The 22,688-nt window shown below is 35.8% G+C and overlaps 3 protein-coding genes and 1 long non-coding RNA gene across 10 annotated transcripts in view; 3 read left to right on the top strand and 1 right to left on the bottom strand.

Moving 5' to 3' along the window:
* LOC123871176 (luciferin 4-monooxygenase-like) overlaps nucleotides 1-710 on the top strand; it is a 6,303-nt gene extending 5,593 nt beyond the window's left edge. The window contains exon 13 of the mRNA XM_045914815.1: nucleotides 344-710. The gene's annotated coding sequence lies outside the window, so the exon portion shown is untranslated. The remainder of the gene's footprint in view (nucleotides 1-343) is intronic.
* The window catches only part of LOC123871178, a 27,746-nt gene extending 9,943 nt beyond the window's left edge, over nucleotides 1-17,803 (bottom strand). The window contains exons 1-3 of the long non-coding RNA XR_006797228.1: nucleotides 17,793-17,803; nucleotides 15,718-15,722; nucleotides 9,612-9,620 (exon numbers count right to left, since the gene is read on the bottom strand). This is a non-coding gene — a long non-coding RNA (uncharacterized LOC123871178). The remainder of the gene's footprint in view (nucleotides 1-9,611; nucleotides 9,621-15,717; nucleotides 15,723-17,792) is intronic.
* Nucleotides 853-6,376, top strand: LOC123871168 (luciferin 4-monooxygenase-like). 2 transcript variants are annotated; one of them, XM_045914802.1, is made up of 12 exons: nucleotides 853-972; nucleotides 1,315-1,469; nucleotides 1,666-1,873; nucleotides 2,127-2,325; nucleotides 2,497-2,619; nucleotides 2,869-3,043; nucleotides 3,420-3,560; nucleotides 3,900-4,025; nucleotides 4,371-4,454; nucleotides 4,613-4,759; nucleotides 4,829-4,994; nucleotides 5,722-6,376. In XM_045914802.1, the coding sequence occupies exons 2-12, from the start codon at nucleotides 1,320-1,322 to the stop codon at nucleotides 5,847-5,849; spliced, it is 1,647 nt and encodes a 548-aa protein (XP_045770758.1). In that variant the 5' UTR covers nucleotides 853-972; nucleotides 1,315-1,319; the 3' UTR covers nucleotides 5,850-6,376. The 2 variants fall into 2 exon arrangements, with proteins under 2 accessions (XP_045770758.1, XP_045770759.1); XM_045914803.1 differs by lacking the exon at nucleotides 853-972 and adding an exon at nucleotides 1,054-1,172.
* On the top strand, nucleotides 6,941-22,688 carry LOC123871165 (luciferin 4-monooxygenase-like). 6 transcript variants are annotated; one of them, XM_045914793.1, is made up of 13 exons: nucleotides 6,941-7,193; nucleotides 7,925-8,115; nucleotides 8,882-9,089; nucleotides 9,833-10,031; nucleotides 11,298-11,420; nucleotides 17,314-17,488; nucleotides 18,308-18,448; nucleotides 18,781-18,906; nucleotides 19,192-19,275; nucleotides 20,182-20,328; nucleotides 21,110-21,275; nucleotides 22,369-22,507; nucleotides 22,644-22,688. In XM_045914793.1, exons 2-12 carry the CDS (start codon nucleotides 7,960-7,962, stop codon nucleotides 22,494-22,496), a joined length of 1,653 nt encoding a protein of 550 aa, XP_045770749.1. In that variant the 5' UTR covers nucleotides 6,941-7,193; nucleotides 7,925-7,959; the 3' UTR covers nucleotides 22,497-22,507; nucleotides 22,644-22,688. The 6 variants fall into 6 exon arrangements, with proteins under 6 accessions (XP_045770749.1, XP_045770753.1, XP_045770751.1 ...); XM_045914797.1 differs by lacking the exon at nucleotides 22,644-22,688 and having other exon boundaries at nucleotides 6,941-7,120; nucleotides 7,955-8,115; nucleotides 22,369-22,568; XM_045914795.1 differs by lacking the exon at nucleotides 22,644-22,688 and having other exon boundaries at nucleotides 6,941-7,120; nucleotides 22,369-22,568.

The following is a 22,688-nucleotide window of genomic DNA, read 5'->3' as shown; positions in this document are numbered from 1 at the left end:
AGAACGCTAGCAAAAACGAAAACAGGTGATTGACAGGTACTGATAAATAAAATTTATGATGAGATGTACCATAAAAAACTACGAAAAGTTTTCAAAAGTTTACAATATATTGCAAATAAAACATCTGACTGACGCTAGAGGTCAACGAACGTTCCATAAATAGGTCACTCGAAATCAATGCCACGTCTTAGGTGGAGCGTTTGAGTTTTGCACGCTATACAATGCGGGCTTGAAAAATTCTAAATCACTAAAACTACAAGATAAGGCAAATGGTTATTGGCATTGGATTGTGTAAGGTAGTATAATAATAACGTTAAGTTTTTGCTAGCGTTCTGGTTACTTCCTGTATGATGCAGTTCTTCTTTTATTTGATTCTCTAATTGCAGTATCATTGTAAAGATAAAAATAAAGTACTTGTGTAAGTACGTCAGTTTATGTGATGCTTCAATAGATATTATAGTATGCGGAAATATCAGCTGTCTGATGTCTTTTCACGTCCCAATCGCTGATCCGATCTCAACGAAATTTGGCACTAAATTAGCCCGTATCCTGGTCATGGGTACCATAGATTACTTTAAATTTCATCTCAAAAAAATATCGTACAAATAAAAAAATGATTTGAAAAGACGTACCTAGTTTTCACGCCCACATAGTCGTGGGAACAGCTAGTATTATAAGCCTACTTAAAAATAAAGCTTTGAAATATGAAACCGTTTATTGTTTTATTTTACACAAGTTCTGCAAATATGTATAAAAGATAGTAAGAAATACATAGTATAATAATTTTTCACCTTACCTACATGTGTATATACTCTCGCAGGTACCTGTTATTATAAGCACGTACATATTTGAAGATACTCGTAGTTTTGATATTAATTGAAGTAGATTCAAAAAATCTCGAAGTTGGTGAGTGTATAACAATAATAATTGCTACTTCAATACTTGAAGAAGTAGTAGGAAGTTCTAGATACGGTAAGGCTTGAACAAAACAAACTAAAATTTTGAGTAAGCAAACGAAAGATAAGAAGTACAGAATATTGTCGTGGAATGTATGTCTCTAGTCTACACATTGTAATATTCTTCCTTGGTGGATCTGTTTCTAAAAATCTTTTTTTTTTTTAATAAAAACTCCTCAGTAAATTTTTAAGCAGTTATTGGTAACAGTATTAATTGTAAGTAGAAGTTGTGGTTATTTTATATATAAATAAAAATATAAAAACCTTTCTGAAAGCTACAAATAAATCACACGAACCAAAAAAATATTGTTTTTATAATTTAAATTAAACATAAATAATATTACCGAAACTATTTTAGCAAAAATGAATAATCCGCCATCACATGCAGTGTTTTGGTTTGTCCAAGAGCTGACTTACAAAATCGTAGCTGAAGATGGAATGCCGAGCGCTAGATATCACCTGGGGAAAATATTATTTCGCAGTTTGAAAGATGCTCCAGATCACATATTGCAGGTAAAAAGATATAGATATAATATATACCTAGTACACGTAAACACTAAAATTAATTATTGTCAGACACTAATTGCATACTGTATCTTCTTAATTATTTTTTCTTCGATATGGTAATGGTAGATCAGTTAAACTTTAAGAAGTATCTGATGACAGTGCTAATTTTTTTTTAATATTTGCGTGATTTCTGTATTATTAGATAGACGGAGCGACTGATGAGAAAGATACATTCAAATCAGCACTCAAACGATCTGTACAGTGCGCAACAGCCTTCAAAAAACTGGGGCTAAATTACCAAGATGTAATAGTCATAATGGCACCGAACCACATCAACCTAGTCATACCAATGTACGCTGCTTTGTTCCTCGGGATTAAGGTTGCTGGAGTAGATATGACTTTAGGAGTTAGTAAGTGTACCTTTTTGATATAATACAATCTCATATAGTTACCTAAGTCGAAGTCAAAGCCTTTATTCAAAATGGATACCACTGTACACTTTTTGTTAGATAAATAAATACATATTAAGTACGAGGGTTCTAAATGCGCCCCGGTCTGAGAAATAATGTAATGAAATGAATGAAATATAATATTGATGCTTTACTGATACAATGATAAAGATTTTTAATTAAGTAGGCATGTATTTAATTTTCTATATTGCAGATGAGCTTCGTGATACTTTCAAGTGTTGTGTCCCCAAAATAGTGTTTTGTCAAGGTTCAAAGGCTCAAACCGTTCAACAGGCATTAAATTTGTTAAATATGTCCGCTCAAATTATAGCATTTGATGAAAACGAGGATTGCTTAAGTTTTTTGAAGTTCCTGGACGTGTATGGTGGCGATACGACCACAGAAGACTTTAAGTTAGTATTAACTATTAATTATAATATTATATTAAGATAAAGAAACAGATTAATAATTATTACAGTTAATATTAGCTTTAAGCTTTAAGTTTTATTATAATATTTTCATTTAAAAAAACATAATTACAGTTCCTATAAAGATAACTCGAAACTTATTTTCGATTATTTCAGACCAGCCGAGTTTGATCCTGAAGAAACACATGCCTTTTTAGTGACCACCAGCGGCTCTACCGGATTTCCAAAAACAGCCATACTGAATCATAAGAATATAATGATGAGCTTTCCATTTATAATGTAATGTAGTAATTGTACAAAAACTTCACATTTCCCATGCCATTTTCTTTCTGTTATTTATAGTTGACTTCTTAAAATATTAATTTGAATAATATGAATCATAAAATGTAAGGTAACTAGAGCTGTTAACTAGAGCTTGTAAATACTAATGATTATAGAAGATCAGTTATTGGCATTGGAGATTCTTATCTAGTGAATGATGCATTTTTTAATCAATTAATTGATTCAGAAGTCATTTCTGTTTTACAGGACCGCCCATACCAAATTCCCAACACCAGTGAACCTGGCCTTAGTTGTATCTCCCATACAATGGTTATCATCAACTTTTGTGTTTATAATGGGGCCTATATTGAGATTCACGCGACTGCAAACGTCATCTCCAACGACTCCAGAACACGTCTACTACTTGATCAATAAATACAGGGTTAATATTCATTTATGATATAAATATTTCTACAAATTAATTTTTATTAATAACTACTGCCGGCGACGTATTTATTTTATTTATTCAAAATGAATGCTATATAGGTTCAGTTAATTTGTTTTATCTTTTTAAATATAATTCATTAGAAGTTATAACCTGATCAGAATTTACATCACTTTTTAATTAATTAGTCATTATATAGTTATTAAAACCATTGGACGGTTATTATATTAATAAAATTATATTGTAACTGTTATTTTTCAAGATACTACTGAAACTGTTGAATTGCATGTATACTTAACTCTTAAAGTCGTGATAAAATTGATGTATCTTGATCCAAGATTTTAAAGATATTTTGATGCAATGTTATTTTCAGCCGGATTTCACAAACATGAGCCCAACGTTTTTGAGAACTTTGCTGAAACCTGGTTATCGGGAAAAGTGTGATTTCTCTTCTTTGCAGTACATCTTAGTAGGTGGAAGTGTAGTAGCCAAAGAGCTCGTTGAAGAGGTGCAGGTAAGAAGTTAGTAGTAGTTCCATCATTATAAGACACTAGGTATAGTTCTAAATTGCAATATCGGGTATTTATCAAAATAAAGGTCCTTTCACCAAAGGTTGTCTGATGGAGATTGCTCTAAGCAATAAGAACGCCTTTACATACAATTATTTTTAATTTTTTTCTGTTCCTTCCTTTTGTTTTGTTACTTCATGTTTTGTGTGAAATAAAGTTTTTATCTATCTATCTATCTATAAATCTAATATACTTAGTCAAAATGTCAAGATATTGTCAAAGACATAGTTAATTACTTTATAGATGTTTTTGGCATAATATTTTAAAAATTGACTGTGTTTCAGAAGTTAAATCCAAACCTGCATATAGGTATAGTTTATGGTTTGACGGAAGCGACAGGCACAGTTTTGGATTCATCTTATGCTCCAACCGGTTCAGTTGGTATGCCAATGCCACATTTACAGTATAAAGTAAGTACTTCTAATAAAAAATCATCACTGCCTTTCTATCTATGACTTTATTTGTAAATAGCGACTGTTCGCGGCTTTGCTGGTAATTTCGAATATCTAGGCTTGTTCCTCATCGACATTATTAAGACAAACCTTTGTACAAAATTTCAGCTTTCTAGATCCAAAATTTTGGACCAAGCATTGATGATACAGTCAGATAGTCATTCAGGACTTTTCTTTTTACTGTAGGTATGAAATGAAATTCAATATTCCTTATATGTTTCGTGATTTCAATTTTATAATCAAAAATTCCACTGTGTTCTAGATAATGTCTGGTCAAAATGAATATGAATGATTTTGTTTTAGCTTGTAGACCCTACAACTAATGAAGTAATAAATAAACCAAACGTACCCGGGGAACTGCGGATTATTGGTCCAACTGTATTTCAGGTAATAAACAATGCTACTTGTGATTTTGATCGTTCGATCATTACAGTATTGGTCGTTAGATTTAGATAAAGCATGTGCATGAAGACCTTTAAGCCTGTACAAGATTAATTTATTTTCGTACCAACGATTTAACCAAAACGTTTATCTATTTATTTCAGGGTTATAATAATAACCCTGAAATGACAAAAGCGGCTTTCGATGAAGATGGATGGTTCAAATCTGGGGATATATTATATAGAGATGAATATCACAATTACTATTTCTATGACCGCATCAAAATGCTACTCAAATTTAAGAACCATCAGGTAACCATAATACTAAATTTAATTAAGGTTTACGGTTATTCAGTAGCTTTCAATGAGATTTTATTCCAGGTTTCACCAGTGGAAATAGAGTCCGTGATAGTAAAACACCCGGGAGTGTTAGATGTAGTCGTGACCGGTATAGCCGACGCTGAGTGTGGGGATTTGCCTGTCGCACTGGTTATACTTCGAGACGGACACAATGTCACAGCACAAGAAATAAAGGATTTAGTCAAAGGTAAAATAAACATTCTCAACTGTACCTACCTAGTTAATTCACTGATAGACCTAACGATAAGAAAAACCTTGTACCTAATTATCTAAAAGATTAAAATATAATGTTGGATTTAAATTTAAATCCAGCAAGCCAGAGGATATACTTAATTTAACAACAAGTAATTAAAAATAAAATATATATAATTATATTATTAATTTTTTAATTTAATATAATAAAATAAATTTTAAAAAATAAAATAAAATAAATTTTAAAAAATAAAATAAAATAAATTTTTAAACATTAATTTTTTTTATTTAAAATAATATATAAACTAAAATAAATAAGGTTTTTGGAGAGCCCTTGAAACTATAATTCCCTAAAATGAGCAATATTTTTGGCATAGTTCAGCTTTTTTAAAACACGACAGGAACAGCACTTTGCATTTAAACATATTCAAGCAAACAGTGTAAGCAAAATTAATAAATTGTCAGCAGGTAGTAAAGTAATAGTTGAATGTAGACTAATTTTATTATTATGCGTGATATATCATTTGCAGAAACATTGAGTGACTCGAAATGATTAAAATATTGTACCTATTCTACTCCCTTTACAACCTCTCGCACTGCCAAGGGTCACTGGTATAGATAAGTGCTTCCCTGTCCACTTTTTCTTTATTTTTATTTTTATTGTTACAACTTTCTGGTACAAAAAAAAAAAAAAACTAAACTTTTTGTCATCTTATTTTCAGAATCACTAGCGGACTCGAAACAGTTAAGGGGTGGTGTGATTTTCATAAAAGAGTTTCCTACGACATCAACATCGAAGGTGGACAGGATGAAATTAAAAGAATGGGCTAAAACTCTTAAGAGAGAATGACTTTATAAACTAGCATCCAGTTCAAGTTAGATTCGTCATGGTTCCATACGGTGTAAATTAATTGATCCGGGATAGACAGAGATGCTACTATACGGCCTCTATGTAACCTGGCGGATGTTACATCCAAAAAAGTGGAGGCCACCAAACTTTATTTTTTGCTATTGTATCGAGTGGGACATCAATTAATGAAAGAGCGAAAACTTCATAAATATAGTACAATTTTAAAATACACCGAAAATGACAGAAAAACTATTTTACTATGTTATCTATTCTATCGCTATCTAGTTGGCGGAGTCGGGTTTTAGTGTTGTTTAACTTTACCTTTGTATAATAAATTTATCAAGTCTCAAAACCAGAGAAGGTCATAACAACAAGTGACACTCTTCGCATTGTAGAGTTTCTAAAAGCGCTAAATAAAATCACTCTCAGCTTTCTCGATAGCATAAAACTCCGATATACCTACCTAAGAGAAAAATCTAAAACTTTCCTATTTCCTTTCTGTTACCGTTTCCGTACCATCCTAAAACAGAATTTAACCCCCGACCCAAAAAGAGGGGAGTTATAAGTTTGACGTGTGTATCTGTGTGTCTGTGTATCTGTGTATCTGTGTATCTGTCTGTGGCATCGTAGCTCCTAAACTGATGAACCGATTTTAATTTAGTGTTTTTGTTTGAAAGGTCGCTTGATCGAGAGTGTTCTTAGCTATAATCCAAGAAAATCGGTTCAGCCGTTTGAAAGTTATCAGCTCTTTTCTAGTTACTGTAACCTTCACTTGTCGGGGGTGTTATAATTTTTTTTTAATTTACACTTGTGCATAATAGTTTTTGATTTATCCTGCAAAATGTCGAAAAAAATACCCGAGTACGAAACCCTCGGTGCGCGGGTCCGACTCGCACTTGGCCGGTTTTTTTCTTTTCTTTTTAGCGTTCCGTACTCAAAACGTACGGAGCCCTATTAATCTCACATAATTTTATTAGTTAGAGAACTTTATCTTGTTGTGTAATTTAATAAATCGAGTGTCTCACTATCGTTATCAGGCATATAATATATTAAAAGATTTGTTTATACAATAAGTACACAACAATATATTACAGTATTATTAATGTTCATAGCATAATCAGCACGAGATATTTTTCGACCTTGTGTGTGCAAACTATTAATTTGCTCAGTCTTACAGAGTAATTCAACATAGTATATAGCGCAACATAACTGATATATTACCATAAAAGAAGTGCCTACCATTTTTGTGAAGATTACCTATCCATATAAAGGTACAAGTATTTTACAGCTGTTGTTTAATAGGATACCTACCCGTTGTTCTTACGGTCCTGTGTTTGTAAGTAGGTAAGTAAATAGAAATAGTAATTTAAAAAAAAAACATAAAAAATTCTTGGCTCGGAGTTCACAGGGTAATTTCTATGTTTCTTCTTTATAATTCAAGTTACAACAATATAATGTAGTGTGTATGACTTTAACAAATGTATAGCGAAAGGATTTATAATTATGGCATATAGGTATGGGAAATTAATGATATTGAATTCCATAAATAGAACAACTGATTTTATTATTATTCTTGTACCTTATCATTACTAATCGTAATAATATTTAGTCGAAATTAACGGTTAATTTTAAAATTGGTATCTGATACTGTTCTTAGGGATGGTAGTTAGGTATTACATACTCCGCTTATCTAAATTCTAAACTATTGCACTATAATATGCGAGTGATATCTTTATTTTGTGGATTTGCTCTTGTTTGTTGAGAAGTTTTGTCCTCTACCTCCTCTAATTTTGTGTTGAATCACCATGAAGGCATAATTTATTAAAGAATCTATTCATTGAATCGACTCAATGAATTTGTTTTTGCGCAGCTCGCGAAAAACACTGAACGTATTGAAAAGAAAATTGCACAGATTCAAAATAGACTCAAGAAAAGTTTATTTATAATTTATTGAACACAAAAAACTTATGCTAGAAATTTCATGAAAATGGAACTTCTGAACACAAACGATGCGCGTTGAAATCTCGCCAGTTCCGCAATTTTTGAAGTATTTAATTTTTTTTATTTCAATTCAGTTTCAGGAAGACTTCAAAAATAAATTCCAGGAAAAATGACACGCTGGCACCACAGATCAGATGCTGTACACTGGTACATGAGCGAGATATCTTCGAGGGTGGTCGCTGAGTCAGGTATACCAGGCGATAGGTATCATCTTGGCAAGCTGACTCTACGGGGATTCAAAGACGCTCCAGACTTCATTCTACAAGTATGTATACTATCCTATTTTTCCTTGACTGACTAAAAAGCGAAACAAGGAGTTTCGCGGTGAAATGCGTAATAGTAGCACTATATAGGGCCCTTCGAACCTTGCTACCGCGAACTGGAAATCATGACACGAGTGAAAACCTTAACTCCAGAAGTTCTTAAACACCGGGCAAATTGCGTCGCTTACGCGTTTCTCCGAGAAGGTTTCTGCGATTTATCTCAAAAGGAAAAACGGAACTCTTATAGGATCACTTCGTTGTCCGTCTGTCCGTCGTGTTGATATTTTTATGTAAAACAGTACAAGTTAATGACGGACGCACCATATGAATGTGATTTAGTACATAAATTTTTTCGTTAACACATTTTTTTCTGATTTAATAGCAAATTCTTGGTTTTTGGATTTTTTCCTTTACTTTTGCTATAAGACCTATCTACCTGCTTTCATGATTTTAGAATCCAGATTAAAGGGAAGTAAGCCTATAGATTTTCTTGACAGACACGACAGACAGACGGACAGACGGACGGACATAAAGTGTTGCTATTAAGGGATCCTATATTCCTTTTGAGGCACGGAACCCTAAAGCGCACTTTAAATTAATATTAATGTATGTACTTATTGTTTATTGTTAGATATGTCTTATTGTTTGTTTTAACTTATTATCAGACTTATTCTAGATATCGCGGCAATTATATCAACTGACATTAATATTCATACCTTACCTAATAATCTATATTATCTACTCACATTTGGTGTCATGATATTATAGATTGATGGAGCTACGGGCGAAACAGAAAACTTTGCATCAGCGTTAAAAAGATCCGTACAATGTGCCAATGCGTTCAGAAAACTTGGATTTCGACAAGACGATGTGGTACTCTTAATGGCACCAAATCATATCCATCTAACAATACCGATGTACGCGGCTTTTTATCTGGGAATGAGCGTCGCGGGAATTGATATGACTTTGGGAGTGAGTGAGTATTGATTTATTTTCGATCTATGTAATTATCGACCAGCCATGAGCTATGTTTGGAGTTTCTCTGAAGGATTTAAAAGATCTATAGAAGTACTAAGTTCATGGACAGCCCAAACAATTTACAGTTGTCGTAGAAGTCATGGCTGTTGAAGTTTGACATAACAAGTGTAAATTAAAAATTTATAACACCCCCGACAAGTGAAGGTTACAGTAACTAGAAAAGAGCTGATAACTTTCAAACGGCTGAACTGATTTTCTTGGATTATAGCTAAGAACACTCTCGATCAAGCCATATTTCAAACAACAAAAAAAAAAACTAAATTAAAATCGGTTCACTAGTTTAGGAGCTACGATGCCACAGACAGATACACACGTCAAACTTATAACACCCCTCTATTTGGGTCGGGGGTTAAAAAGAAGAGTACAATAATTATTACAATGAAGCGTTGTGTGGAACACCCTCCAGCAATATGGAGCCTACTAGATATACCTAGTTATTACTAATTATTGGTTCCTAAACACATTTTAACTATAGCATACAGAGCAAATTTTTCAGCTGTAACCCTTAGATTGTTCCACAAGTTCCACGAATACAGCAACGTCTTCAACTTATTCAAGAATTCGCCTCTTATCTCCTATTTACAGGCAATCTTCTTTGTATCTCCAACGAATTGTAGGAAGAAATAATAATAAATTAGGTACCTATAGGTTACCATATTTTTAGAGGGAATATTTTTTCAGATGAACTCAGAGACACTTTTAAATTCAACGCACCAAAAGTGATATTTTGTCAGAACGATAAAGTAAAGGATGTCGTAGCAGCATTACAAGGACTAGACTTCAAGCCTAAAATAGTAACATTCGATAATTCAAATGAGTTTATCAGTTTTCCGGAACTGTTGGAAAAGTATGGCAGCGAAACATCTGTTGAAAATTTCAAGTACGTACCTATAGTAAAGACAATGCAAAAAAAAGTATTTAATTCGCTGACCCAACCCCGTTTCGTTCGGAGCAAATTCTTGAAAATAGTTTCAAGTAGCGATTCTTAGTTATTAACCGACTTCCAAAAAAGGAGGAGGTTCTCAATTCGTCGGGATCTTTTTTTTTTATTTTTTTTTTTATTTTTTATGTATGTTCCCCGATTACTCAAAGACCCCTGGACCGATTTGGAAAATTTTTTTTTTGTTTGAAAGGGTATACTGTGCAGGTGGTCCCATATAAATTTGGTGAAGATCTGATGAATATCTTCGGAGATGGAGAACAGAACTCCTCAATGGATAAGAGCAAATTGCTGGCGATCACTATAATAGCTTAGTAAACAGTAGGGTTTTAACTGGGCATAGCATATTATAGTACAGTGGGGCCACTAAAAATTGTGAAATAAAAAATTTTCAAAAGAAAAATAAAACCGACTTCAAAAACCAAAAACACTAAAAAGTAGAAAATAATTTTTGTTTAGCTACACATGTAATGTACCTAGGTATGAAGTCGGGCGAGCTTCACTCTTGGATTTCTAATTTTGTTTTAATATGCTCGCTCGACTTCATACCTAGGTACATTACATGTGTAGCTAAACAAAAATTATTTTCTACTTTTTAGTGTTTTTGGTTTTTGAAGTCGGTTTTATTTTTCTTTTGAAAATTTTTTTTGTATCTATCGTGGGAATTTTTTGACCACCTCCCTGCGCTGTGGTAAGCGCTGTGGTGTTATTAATGGGAGGTCCCGGGTTCGGTTCTCAGCGTGGAAGTTTTATAATTTCTAAATCTCTGGTCTGGTCCGGTGGGCGGCTTCGGCTGTGGCTAGTTACCACTCTACCGGCAAAGCCGTGCCGTCAAGCGATTTAGCGTTCCGGTACGATGCCGTGTAGAAACCAAAGGGGTATGGTTAAATAAAATGCTATATCCCTTCCAGGTTAGACCACTTCCATCTTAGACTACATCGTCACTTACCACCTGGTGTAATTGCAGTCCAGGGCGAACTTGTATCTGAATGAAAAATAATTAGAAAAGTTTTTTTTTTGAGAAATCCAACCTTATCTCTCGTAAAATTATAAAACGAGCATCTGTGCCAAATTTCAGCTTTCTATGTGTAATGCCTGGGCGTTAATGTACCAGCCAATGAATGGATCGGATCTTTTCTTTTTATACCTATATAAGTATATTCTTTTATGCTTTGTTTTCAATGAAAACGCTGCACTTTCTTTCAGAGCTGCAGACTTTGATAGCAGTAACACAATAGCGTTATTAATAGCAACCAGTGGTTCAACCGGATTACCGAAATCAGCAGCTGTCACTCACAAGAACCTCGTGGTCTCGATTCCTTACATGTGGTAAATATTTATTAAAATACTGCTTAGATAATGCTTCCGTGAGTATCAGTTTTTTAAAAATCCTGTGAGAACTCTTTAATTTTTCGGGATAAAAAGTAGCTGCCTAATTGCCTATATGTACCTGTATCCGAGATACCCGCTAGGCTCTGTTTCAAATAGATAATGTACAGGTATATTTGTACAGGTATTTTATGTACGACGAATGTTGCTGGATATATAGTAGCGCCGTGTTCTCTACCAGGGTAGTAATAAAAACAAAAGAAATGAACACTAAAAAAAAATATATATTATAATTCACTATTTAAAGTTACAATTTCTTTGGAAACAACAACACGCTACAAGAGGCTAGGGGCAACTAACTAAACTCGCTACGGCTCACACGGCGTAGCTCGAAAATGCCTATTTACTAGTGCCTCTACATCACACCACCCCAAATTTTTATCTTAATAAAAATTAAACAAATATTAATTTCCGCAACCTTAATTTTATTTCACAATATTCGTTCTTTATTTTTCGACAACCCTAACAATGTTTCCGATCCGCTTACCCAACAAATCATAATTTAAACACGTCACCCAGTTAAAGTGTTCCTTTGATTCGATGCATGGTACATCTCTTAACACATTATACTTGAGATGAGGTCACTAGAACTTGAGCGGGTGGCGACGGGGTCGCTGTGGCAATACCACGTTCAATTGTTGCTATTCCCACGCCATCCAGCCTTCGTTGCACTCAACGCTTTGAATGTTAGTTACATTACATTTTACATTTACACACTATCCAATAAATTATAACAATCGTCAACCACTCTAACACTCTCAATAATAAGGTTTAGTTATGACTTCTAATAAAAAATAATACATGAATAAAATAAAAAATAATATATGCGGATCGGGGCCATTTTACAATACTTATTTCGTAATGCTTATTGCTTAATTGCTAGTTGATACTCAAATTATTCTACTGATACCTAACGGGCGTTTTGCTGACTCTCCCACTCCGAGTAGTACGGATTGTATGAGTCGGCAAAACGTCATCGTCACTAAATCTACATTTTTTCTTACATGACGTTTCACCCGGCGTTTGTCGTGGATTTTCGATATCCAGGACAAAAGCCGGTTTCAACCTGTCAATAGAAATAAGGGCCTGTCTATTGGGTAACTGTACTAAGTATGCTTTTTCCAACCGCTTTATGACGTCATAGGGACCGTCATATGGTGGTTGTAGACACTTACGCATTACATCGTTTCTAACAAAAACTTTTTTACAGTCTTTTAAGGCAGGGTGTACAAAAATAGTCCGAGAGTCTCTGTGTGTCTCGGGTTTCGGTCTTAAATTACTAATTACCTGTTTCAACTGCTTTAGGTACTCCTCACCGTCCGTTATCTTACTATCCGATGGTTCGAAAAATTCTCCAGGGAGCCTCAGAGTTCGCCCAAAGGTTAATTCCGCGGCACTTACCCCTGTGTCACTGCGTGGTGCTGCACGTAGTCCCATCATAATGGTGTGCATTTCTTCAACCCATGACCTATTGTCCTTTAATCTCGCCATTAAGGCGGCCTTAAAACTACGATGCCATCGTTCGATCGCGCCATTACTCTGTGGATGATACGGTGTCGTCCTGAACTTATGAACCCCTAAATATTTCATTAACTGTCTAAAGAGACTGCTTTCAAATTGCTTTCCTTGATCTGAGCTCAAATTAATAAAACACCCATGTCTAGTAATCCATCCTTCATACACGAGTTTGGCTACTGTCTTCGCACAAATATCTTTAATTGGAAATGCTTCCGGCCAACCTGTTTCCCTATCAATCATTGTAAGACAATACCTGTAGCCTTCCTCTGAAATAGTAAATGGACCTGTAATGTCAATGTGTAAATGACACATTCTATCTACTTTTGCAAATTGCCCTAAAGGTGACATAGTGTGTCTGTGAACCTTTGCTTTTTGACACTCTATGCACGACCTAGCCCAAATACCTATATCTTTATTCATCCTAGGCCAAAAATAATTATTAGTTACCATTTTCCTTGTTGTTCTAATGCCTGGATGGTTGAGGTTATGTATTGTTTCGTATGCGATACGCCTAAACTGTTTTGGTAAGTAAGGCCTAGCCTTATCGCCTCGCAAGTTACAAACAATCGGTTTATTTACACTCGGCAAGTCAATTTTTATTAGTCTCGTATTACCGTTTTTTGTTCCTAGCAATTCTGTGAGCTCTTTGTCGTTGGCTTGCGCAATAGCCACTTCTGTGAAGTCAAGTACAGACGGGCACGAAATTGTTTCAACGCGCGATAACGCGTCCGCGGGCGCATTCTCTTCGCCTTTTGTATAGCGTATATCCGTCGTGAACTCACTAATAAATAATAAGTGACGGGTCCTTCGCGGCGTTTCTTTACTACTACTTAGCTTTTTAAACGCAAACGTTAACGGCTTATGATCTGTATACAAAACGAGATCTCTACCTTCGAACATGTTCCTAAAATATTGCACTGACAAATAAAGCGAAAGTAACTCCCTGTCGTAGGTACTGTACTTTTGTTGCGTGTCAGTCAATTTTTTTGAAAAATAACCTAACGGAACCCATTCATTATTTACTCTTTGTTGCAATGTGCCTCCAACGCAAGTATTTGACGCGTCTGCCATTATAGCAAGCACTTGACCTGTTATCGGATACGCTAACAAAGCAGCGTTCTGTAAATTCAACTTGCATTGTTCGAAAGCTTGAACAGCACTTTCTGTCCACACTATACTACTTTTGTCACGTTTCTTTGCTCCGTGAAGATACTTATTTAATTCAGCTTGATATTCGGCTGCCTGACGCAAATGACTTCTATAGAAATTTACCATGCCCAAAAATCTACGAAGTTCCTCTACCGTTTTCGGTCTGGGAAAATCTACAATGGCTTGGACCTTGCTTGGCAACGGCCTTAAGCCACTGGCTGACACCTCATGACCCAAAAACTCAACTTTATCTTGTGAAAACGCACACTTTGCTAAATTAATAGTTAACCCAACTTGTTGTAGTCTTTCAAAAACGGCCTCTAAATGTTTTTCGTGGAGCGAACTATTTTCACTAGCTATTATTAAATCGTCTAAATATGAAAAAACAAATTCAGTTTTATAATTCGCGCAATCCGGGTTATTTTGTTGAAAATTTGCCTCTAAATCCTGTAAAACATAATTATTCATGAAACGTTGAAAAGTCTGTGCTGCGTTTCTTAAACCGAAAGACATACATGGCCATTCAAATAAACCAAAAGGTGTAATGATTGCTGTTTTCTCCACGTCATCCTCTGCTATCGGAATAAAATGATACGCTCGGTTAATATCAATCCTGCTAAATACTTTCTTATCGGCTAAAATAAACGTAAAATCCTTTATGTGAGGAATTGGGTATCTATCAGGCTTCGTAATTGCATTCAGCGCTCTATAGTCTCCACACGGCCTTATATTACCATCTTTTTTAGGTACAACGTGTAGAGGACTCGCCCACGCACTCTTTGACGGGCGGCAAATACCCATTTCCTGCATAAGGCGAAATTCTTCTCTTACCTTTTTAAATCGGTCCGGCGGCAGTGGCCTTGGGCGCGCATGCACCGGAGGACCTGAAGTCTCGATGTGATGTCTTACGCTGTGACGTGGTGGTTCTTTGAACGTCGCTGGCATTGTCAATTCTGGGAACCTACTTAGGAGAGAATAACATGGATGCGATTCGGCTATAGTAAAAATAGATGAATGCTCCGAGTTTACTATAGTGGAAATTACATACATGTTAGTCTCTTGATCTAACAATCGTCTGTTTCTTAAGTCTACTAACAAATTATACTTAGCTAAAAAATCCGCTCCTAAAATGGGTTGTTTAACGTCGGCTATTACAAAAGTCCACTTGAACGCACGACGCAATCTTAAATTTAACACTAGAGTCTTTGTTCCGAAAGTTTGTATTTCACTACCATTCGCGGCATAAAGTTTGTATTTATTATTCATTGCACTGTCACACACTGATTTATAACTTTTAGGCAACACTGAAATGTTCGCACCTGTGTCTATTAAATAGCGTATGCCATTGTCCTTATCCGTAACACATAAACGGTGGTTCCCTAATTCGACGCAGGTACCCACCGGTTCCACCTGCATCTTCACTAGTTTTCCTGCTTATTCCAGGTGCACGGCTGTTCGCAGCGATTAGCTCTCTGCCTATATTTAAAATGATGCACGCAGAGCCAGTCCGGGCTATCCGGGGTACGTCTGGACCTGCTGTCCTCTCGTCCTCGGGAACGCGAACGACCACGGAACCTTCCGCGACCTCGCCTGCCTCGCCAACTGTCTCTAGACCTGTCCAGCTGGTCCAACCTTGCATGTATCCTGGCTATTTCAGCTGCCATCGACGAAGTTCCGGGTACCGTCTCCTTTGCTGCCACTTCTGCTACTGATTGGGACTTCATAGTTTCCATTACTTTGTCAGCAATCACGGCTAGTCTGTCTAGATCTTTAGCTTCTGTCGCAGCCAGAACGCCTCGTGCTGCTGCTGGTAGCAGATTCTGCCATAAAACACTTAGGGTCTCATTATTAATTTTACCCCTGGCCAGATCTTGCATCTTTCGGAGGAGGTGGCTGGGTTTCTGATCACCCAGTTCCATCTCCCCGATGAGCTTCTGTATTTGGCGGTTCTCCGACTCTTCATATATGTTCAGCAACCTTTCTTTAAGTACCTCGTACTTACGCACCTCCGGAGGATTGATCAGGATGTCCGTCACCTGTTGAATGACATCCTTACCCAGCTTGGATACCACTATATTATACTTGGATGCGTCTCCTTGTTTTTGTGGTGCCAGTATTGCTTCCAGCTGGATAAACCAGACCCTAGGTTGGTCGGTCCAAAACTCCGGGATCTTCGACGTGATAGATATCGACGCTAAATACGTGTCTTCATCCTTCACTACTGTCGTAGGTTGCGCCATTTTTAAAGTTTTTTAGTTTTTCACTTCCTTGCACGTGTTAACTTGAGTTGCCCTAGCTTACGTTACGTTACTATTTTAATAAAATTAACACGCGCTACCCTGGTAGTTCAAAGTCTGAGTCACCAATGTACAGGTATATTTGTACAGGTATTTTATGTACGACGAATGTTGCTGGATATATAGTAGCGCCGTGTTCTCTACCAGGGTAGTAATAAAAACAAAAGAAATGAACACTAAAAAAAATATATATTATAATTCACTATTTAAAGTTACAATTTCTTTGGAAACAACAACACGCTACAAGAGGCTAGGGGCAACTAACTAAACTCGCTACGGCTCACACGGCGTAGCTCGAAAATGCCTATTTACTAGTGCCTCTACAGATAATACCTGCGACCCGTGGATTTAGCGTTTTAAAAATCCCGTGGGAATTCTTTAATTTTAAGGGACTAAAGTAGCCTTTGTCCCTCCTTCCTCGACGGGTTTTAAAATATTATTATTATTGTGGATTTACTTTTTTTTAAATTAGTACCTACTTAGGTAGTCGTCTATATTGATAGCATTCAGTTACAATACAAACCTTTTCATTATTATGATTCCAAAGTCAACGAAAGAGCGTGTCTTCAATTGAGTAATTATCATGTAGAGATGACATTCATTATCTTTGTCTAAGAGGAAATGCGATACTAATATTAGCAACTAAGTACGAGTATTAATAATTATAATGCGTCGACTTTTGTGAGAACCTAATGAGTAATGACCTCTATATTTGGTTCACTCTGAAACTATTTTATTTCGTGTAAAAAGTTATTTCATTAACTAAGTATGTGATATGTAGATTTCATGTCTTCCTTTTAGAAGTTATTTCTTCAATTAATAATAATATGTACATGATGGAGTAACATCTAGAATTTTAACTTTCCCAGGCATACTTATGACAAGTTTCCGACGCCAACACGCTTGCCAGTCGTCCTTTCACCAATCCAGTGGTACTCAGCGTTGTTCAAGTTTGTGTTTTCGCCCATACTAAGACACACAAGACTTCAATCCTCACAGCCAACGACGCAAGAGCACGCTTACTATCTAATTAACAAATATAAAGTAAGTATTGTAAGCTATGATGGCCGTTGGAGCTGGAAAGCCCTTGGGTGGAGACCTCGTTTAAGCAAGCGTAGTGTGGGACGCCCTCCAGCACAATGGACTGACGATATAAAGCGGCTGGCGGGAAGTGCCTGGATGAGGAAGGCTGAAGACCGGGTGTGGTGGCGATTTTTAGGGAAGGCCTATGTCCAACAGTGGAAGTCCAGAGGCTGACGATGATGATGATGATGATGAAGTATTGTAATAAGACAGTAACAAGACATATTACACACAGTATTGAAGTAAGACAGTAGTAAGAGAGTACTGTCTCTTAACGAGAGTAAAGACCCAAAGGCCCAATGCATTTGGCAAGTACTTAGGTACTAATCAATTTGTAGACGTTATCCTAGTTTGAATGATGTTTGTACTGCATTGCGAGGTGGGTGCTATTCAAGTAACCCATGTTCGCCAAATGCTCTGACTAAATGTGTACAAGGCTTTTTAGTAATGACAAGGGTTTTCCCGCGACTTTGTTTTTAAAATGTATGTTTTTCTATAAACTTTCTATAAATTGCAAAATCTCAAGTTTTTAAATCCTATTTTTTTGGCTTATGGGTACTTTGATATACTTACCAGTCAGTTTTTCTCTTGTGTTATTAACGAGAATAACAAATAATGTCTGTAACATGTAAGTTTGAGTAACTGTAGAGCTTAAAGGAAGCCGAGGCAGCTATAATCTAATTTTATTGTATTTCCAACAAGTGAAATTTAAATAGGGCAAATAAATTCAAATATATTAAATAGTGATAAGATAATTAATACATTTACTTATCATTTTAGCCAACATTCATGATGACGAGTCCAAATACATTGACTACCCTTTTCAAAGTCGGTGACCGGGACAAATGTGACTTGACTAGTTTTGAGCAAATCCTTCCAGGCGGAAGTGCTGTCCATCCTAATCTTCTCAAGGAAGTGAAGGTATATTTATACGTAAACAATAAAGCAGACAGTTTATGAATAGTTCTAGTTTTTTTTAATTTGATGATTACTTAATGATGAAATCAAAGATGGAAGCCAGTTAACCTGCAAGTAAAGATATTATATTCGGGGCTCCCTTCTCAAACACGTGTAAAGTCGGCCAATCCAATCTTGGCCAGTGTGGTTATCTATGGCCAATAATGGGCCGTGCTCAGTAGCGGGCTGGCGGTGGGTTGATGGATACCCCTAATATCGGTTGGATTCTCATCAGGACATAAAGGACATGTCCTTTTAGCTGTCTATCTGTGTAATAAAATGTTAATATTTTACAGAAAGTTAGTCCCAATACAGAAGTATTAGTGATATATGGTATGAGTGAGATCAGTGGAATTGCCATGGTGTTTGACGGATGTCTGCCTGATTCACTTGGCAGACCTATAACAAGTGTCAACGTAAAAGTAAGTTATAAGTTAATGCGTCTCGTATTTAGTGAAGTCCTCGCCTACGGCTCGACCTTCAAACTCATACGCGAGCTGCAATTGCCTATTTCCCGGCCTTTGCAATAATGTACTATTAAATACATATCAAAAAATTATTTTGAAATTTCCTTGAGTGTGGATCTATCACTATCATAAAAAATTATAAGTAGATATTATTTTATGTAAATTATAATATAAGAACTATTAACTATAATAATTATGTACTTAATTAATGTAACAACTATAACAAACGCTTTTTTTAAGCTGGTCAACCCTAAAACACTTGAAGATGTGACAGAGCCAAATGTAAATGGGGAATTATGGATCAAGGGACCTGGAGTGTTCAAGGTACGTAAACACACTTATTTATCAACTGTTAAATACCTAATTTACAATATGAACCTTACCATAATTATTTTTTATTTAATTATTTAGAATTCTTACACACACTACACATACAGAAAACACAGAAGAAACTATGCATGAGGGTGCAAAGGCGGCTTTATTGCTAAAGCCATCTCTTACAAGCAACCTTTGGTGAAAGAATTAAATGACCAGAGTGCGGGATGGTGCACAAAGAAAAACAAAAATTAAAAATTTGTAACACCCTCGACAAGTGAAGGTTACAGTAACTAGAAAAGAGCTGATAACTTTCAAACGGCTGAACCGATTTTCTTGGATTATAGCTAAGAACACTTAGCCCGGTCAATATAGACATTTGAAATAACAAAACTTCTCACAGAGTCAAATATTGGTGGAGAGCTGGGGTTTACCATCACACTAATATTATAAAGGCGAAAGTTTGTATGTGTGTGTGTGTGTGTGTGTGTGTGTGTGTGTGTGTGTGTGTGTGTATGTTTGTTACTCCTTCACGCAAGAACTACTGGACGGATTGGGCTGAAATTTAGAACGGAGATAGATTATACTCTTTATTAGCACATAGGCTACTTTTTATCCTGGAAAATCAAAGAGTTCCCACGGGATTTTTAAAAAACTACATCCACGCGAACGAAGTCGCGGGCATCAGCTAGTTACAAATAAAGTGTTGGTTGTGTGTTGTTGTCCGCGTGGATTTACGTTTTTCGAAATCCCGCGAGAACTCTTTGATTTTCCGGGATAAAAGTAGCCTATATCCGTCCCCGGGATATGCTAACCCTGTACCCGTCAGAATCGGTTAAACTGTTGGGCCGTGAAAAGGTAGCACAGACAGACAGACACACTTTCACATTTATAATATTTGTATGTATTTTCTAGGGATACTACAACAATCCAGAAATAACAGCGCAAGTTTTAATGGAAGACGGTTGGTTTAGAACAGGAGATATTATGTACAGAGACAAAGCTGATAACTACTATTTCGTCGACCGGATAAAGTTATTGCTCAAATATAGAAATCATCAGGTATGATGTACCTACTTACCAAATATTATGTAACAAACACCTTTATTTTAATCCAATTTTAATATGGATAGCTTCGAGTCAAGGTTGAAAAGGCATCTCTAGGCAAGCGCGCTCAGCTGTCATCATCTTCAGCAACGGGCTGCATCATCACTTTTATTTTTTATTTTTTAAAGAATATTAGCCATGTTAAATGACTAATATTCCCTTTTCCTCTCCAACTAAGCGTCAGGCTTGTGCTAGGAGTAGGTACGACAATAGTGCAACAGGCGGGGTTTGAACCGTCGACCTTTCGGTTTTCAGTCCACTTCTTTACCGGTTGAGCTATTGAGGCTCTACTTGTCAATTAAGTCTGATTACAAGTCTGATTGCAATGAACTATGAAACCAGGCCACTTGAGCGATGACATATTCCCCGTGTTTTGTCATGTACTCACCTAATTCTATATCAATACTCTTGACTTAACTATCTATTTACCAAAAGTTTCTGAGATGCAAAATAATATATTAGATATCCAATATCTCTTACAAAAAAAGTGAAAACTAAAACCCGACTAGGATCGCCTTAATAAATGCTGAAATAGTTTAATAAAAGTGTTTTTCTGTCGCTTGGTACATTGTAATGTTGTACATTTACATTCATGAACTCAGAATTTTCTTCTCTTTCATTCGACATCCCACTCGATACAATAGCAAAAAAAATCTGTTGGGATTGCCGTAGTCGGGTAAAAGTATTGACTCATTCACCGACTGACTTAATTTAATGTGAAAGTGAATTTTTCCAGATATCACCATTAGAAATTGAGAGTGTGATAATGAAACATTCTGGAGTGTATGAAGTAGCAGTCACGGGGATCCCCCATGAAGAGCATGGGGATTTACCCGTTGCCTTCATTATCCCGCACGAGGGCTCCAAGATTACTGCACAAGAGATCAAGGATTTGGTCAAAGGTATTATTTAGTGTGAATGTTGCCTGTTTACGACTACAACGTGTTTTTTTTTATTTTTTTTTTTTTTTATGTATGTTCCCCGATTACTCAAAGACCCCTGGACCGATTTGGAAAATTTTTTTTTTGTTTGAAAGGGTATACTGTGCAGATGGTCCCATATAAATTTGGTGAAGATCTGATGAATATCTTCGGAGATGGAGAACAGAACTCCTCAATAGATAGGAGCAAATTGCTCGCGATCAGTGTAATAGCTTAGTAAACAGTAGGGTTTTAACTGGGCATAGCATATTATAGTACAGTGGGCCACTAAAAATTGTGAAATAAAAAATTTTCAAAAGATAAATAAAACCGACTTCAAAAACCACAAACACTAAAAAGTAAAAAATAACTTTTATTTAGCTACACGTGTAATGTACCTAGGTATGAAGTCGGGCGAGCTTCACTCTTGGATTTCTAATTTTGTTTTAATATGCTCGCTCGACTTCATACCTAGGTACATTACACGTGTAGCTAAATAAAAGTTATTTTTTACTTTTTAGTGTTTGTGGTTTTTGAAGTCGGTTTTATTTTTCTTTTGAAAATTTTTTATTTCCGACATTTTTAACGATAAATGAAAATCTATTATACGTAAAAATAAATAAAAATCTGTTCTAAAATTTACAGGTAAAGCCCTTTCATATGAATACCCCTGGTAAATTGGTATAGTTATCTTACTTTGAAAATTGAAACACATTTTTTTTTTTGTGATGTAACCACAAATTCACGGTTTTCTGATTTTTCCTTTACTCGTGCTATAAGACCTAACTACCTGCCAAATTTCATAATTCTAGGTCAACGGGAAGTGCCCCATAGGTTTTTTGACAGACACGGCAGACGGACAGATGGACACACGAACAGACAGACAGACAACAAAGTGATCCTATAAGGCTTCCGTTTTTCTGTTTGAGGTACGGTACCCTAAAAACGATTTGCAAGGGCTGTAAATTACTAGTTTCTATCGAGTGTAGAAGGATGATGGTGTGCTGCGAAAAATGTAAATTAAAATTATAAGGAGGTGTGATCGGCCATTTTATAATTTTGTTCTTCTTTTCAGAATCTTTGACTGATTCGAAGCAACTCAGAGGTGGTGTAGTATTTGTAAAGGAGTTACCGATGACATCCACTTCCAAGATTGACCGGCCAAAACTAGCAAAGCTGGCCCAGTCTATGAAACGCGAATAAAACTAATAAAAGAAACCCAAACTGATCATTAGTTAATTTACCTTTTAGAATAAAAATACATTAATTAGTATACTTTATTTTTAATAAAAAAATTAATGAGTAGGTATGTACCTACCAATATGTAGAAATAATGTATTTTCATTTTTTCTATAGTATGCGACAGGTCGAGATAGCAATTGGATTGGGGACGCC

This window comes from Maniola jurtina, chromosome 13 (assembly GCF_905333055.1).
Source record: "Maniola jurtina chromosome 13, ilManJurt1.1, whole genome shotgun sequence".
Classification (NCBI taxonomy): domain Eukaryota; kingdom Metazoa; phylum Arthropoda; class Insecta; order Lepidoptera; family Nymphalidae; genus Maniola; species Maniola jurtina.
Note: the sequence above shows the minus strand (reverse complement) of the source record. Positions and strands in the feature narration are given on the sequence as shown.

Excerpts from the sequence above, each read along its gene's own strand:
- LOC123871168 (XM_045914802.1), top strand. The coding sequence starts at position 1,320 with ATGAATAATCCGCCATCACATGCAGTGTTTTGGTTTGTCCAAGAGCTG. Across the intron at positions 4,026-4,370 it reads TGCCACATTTACAGTATAAA|CTTGTAGACCCTACAACTAA; the intron begins GTAAGTACTTCT and ends ATTTTGTTTTAG. Across the intron at positions 4,995-5,721 it reads AATAAAGGATTTAGTCAAAG|AATCACTAGCGGACTCGAAA; the intron begins GTAAAATAAACA and ends TCTTATTTTCAG.
- LOC123871165 (XM_045914793.1), top strand. The coding sequence starts at position 7,960 with ATGACACGCTGGCACCACAGATCAGATGCTGTACACTGGTACATGAGC. Across the intron at positions 8,116-8,881 it reads CTCCAGACTTCATTCTACAA|ATTGATGGAGCTACGGGCGA; the intron begins GTATGTATACTA and ends ATGATATTATAG. Across the intron at positions 18,907-19,191 it reads TAACAAGTGTCAACGTAAAA|CTGGTCAACCCTAAAACACT; the intron begins GTAAGTTATAAG and ends GCTTTTTTTAAG.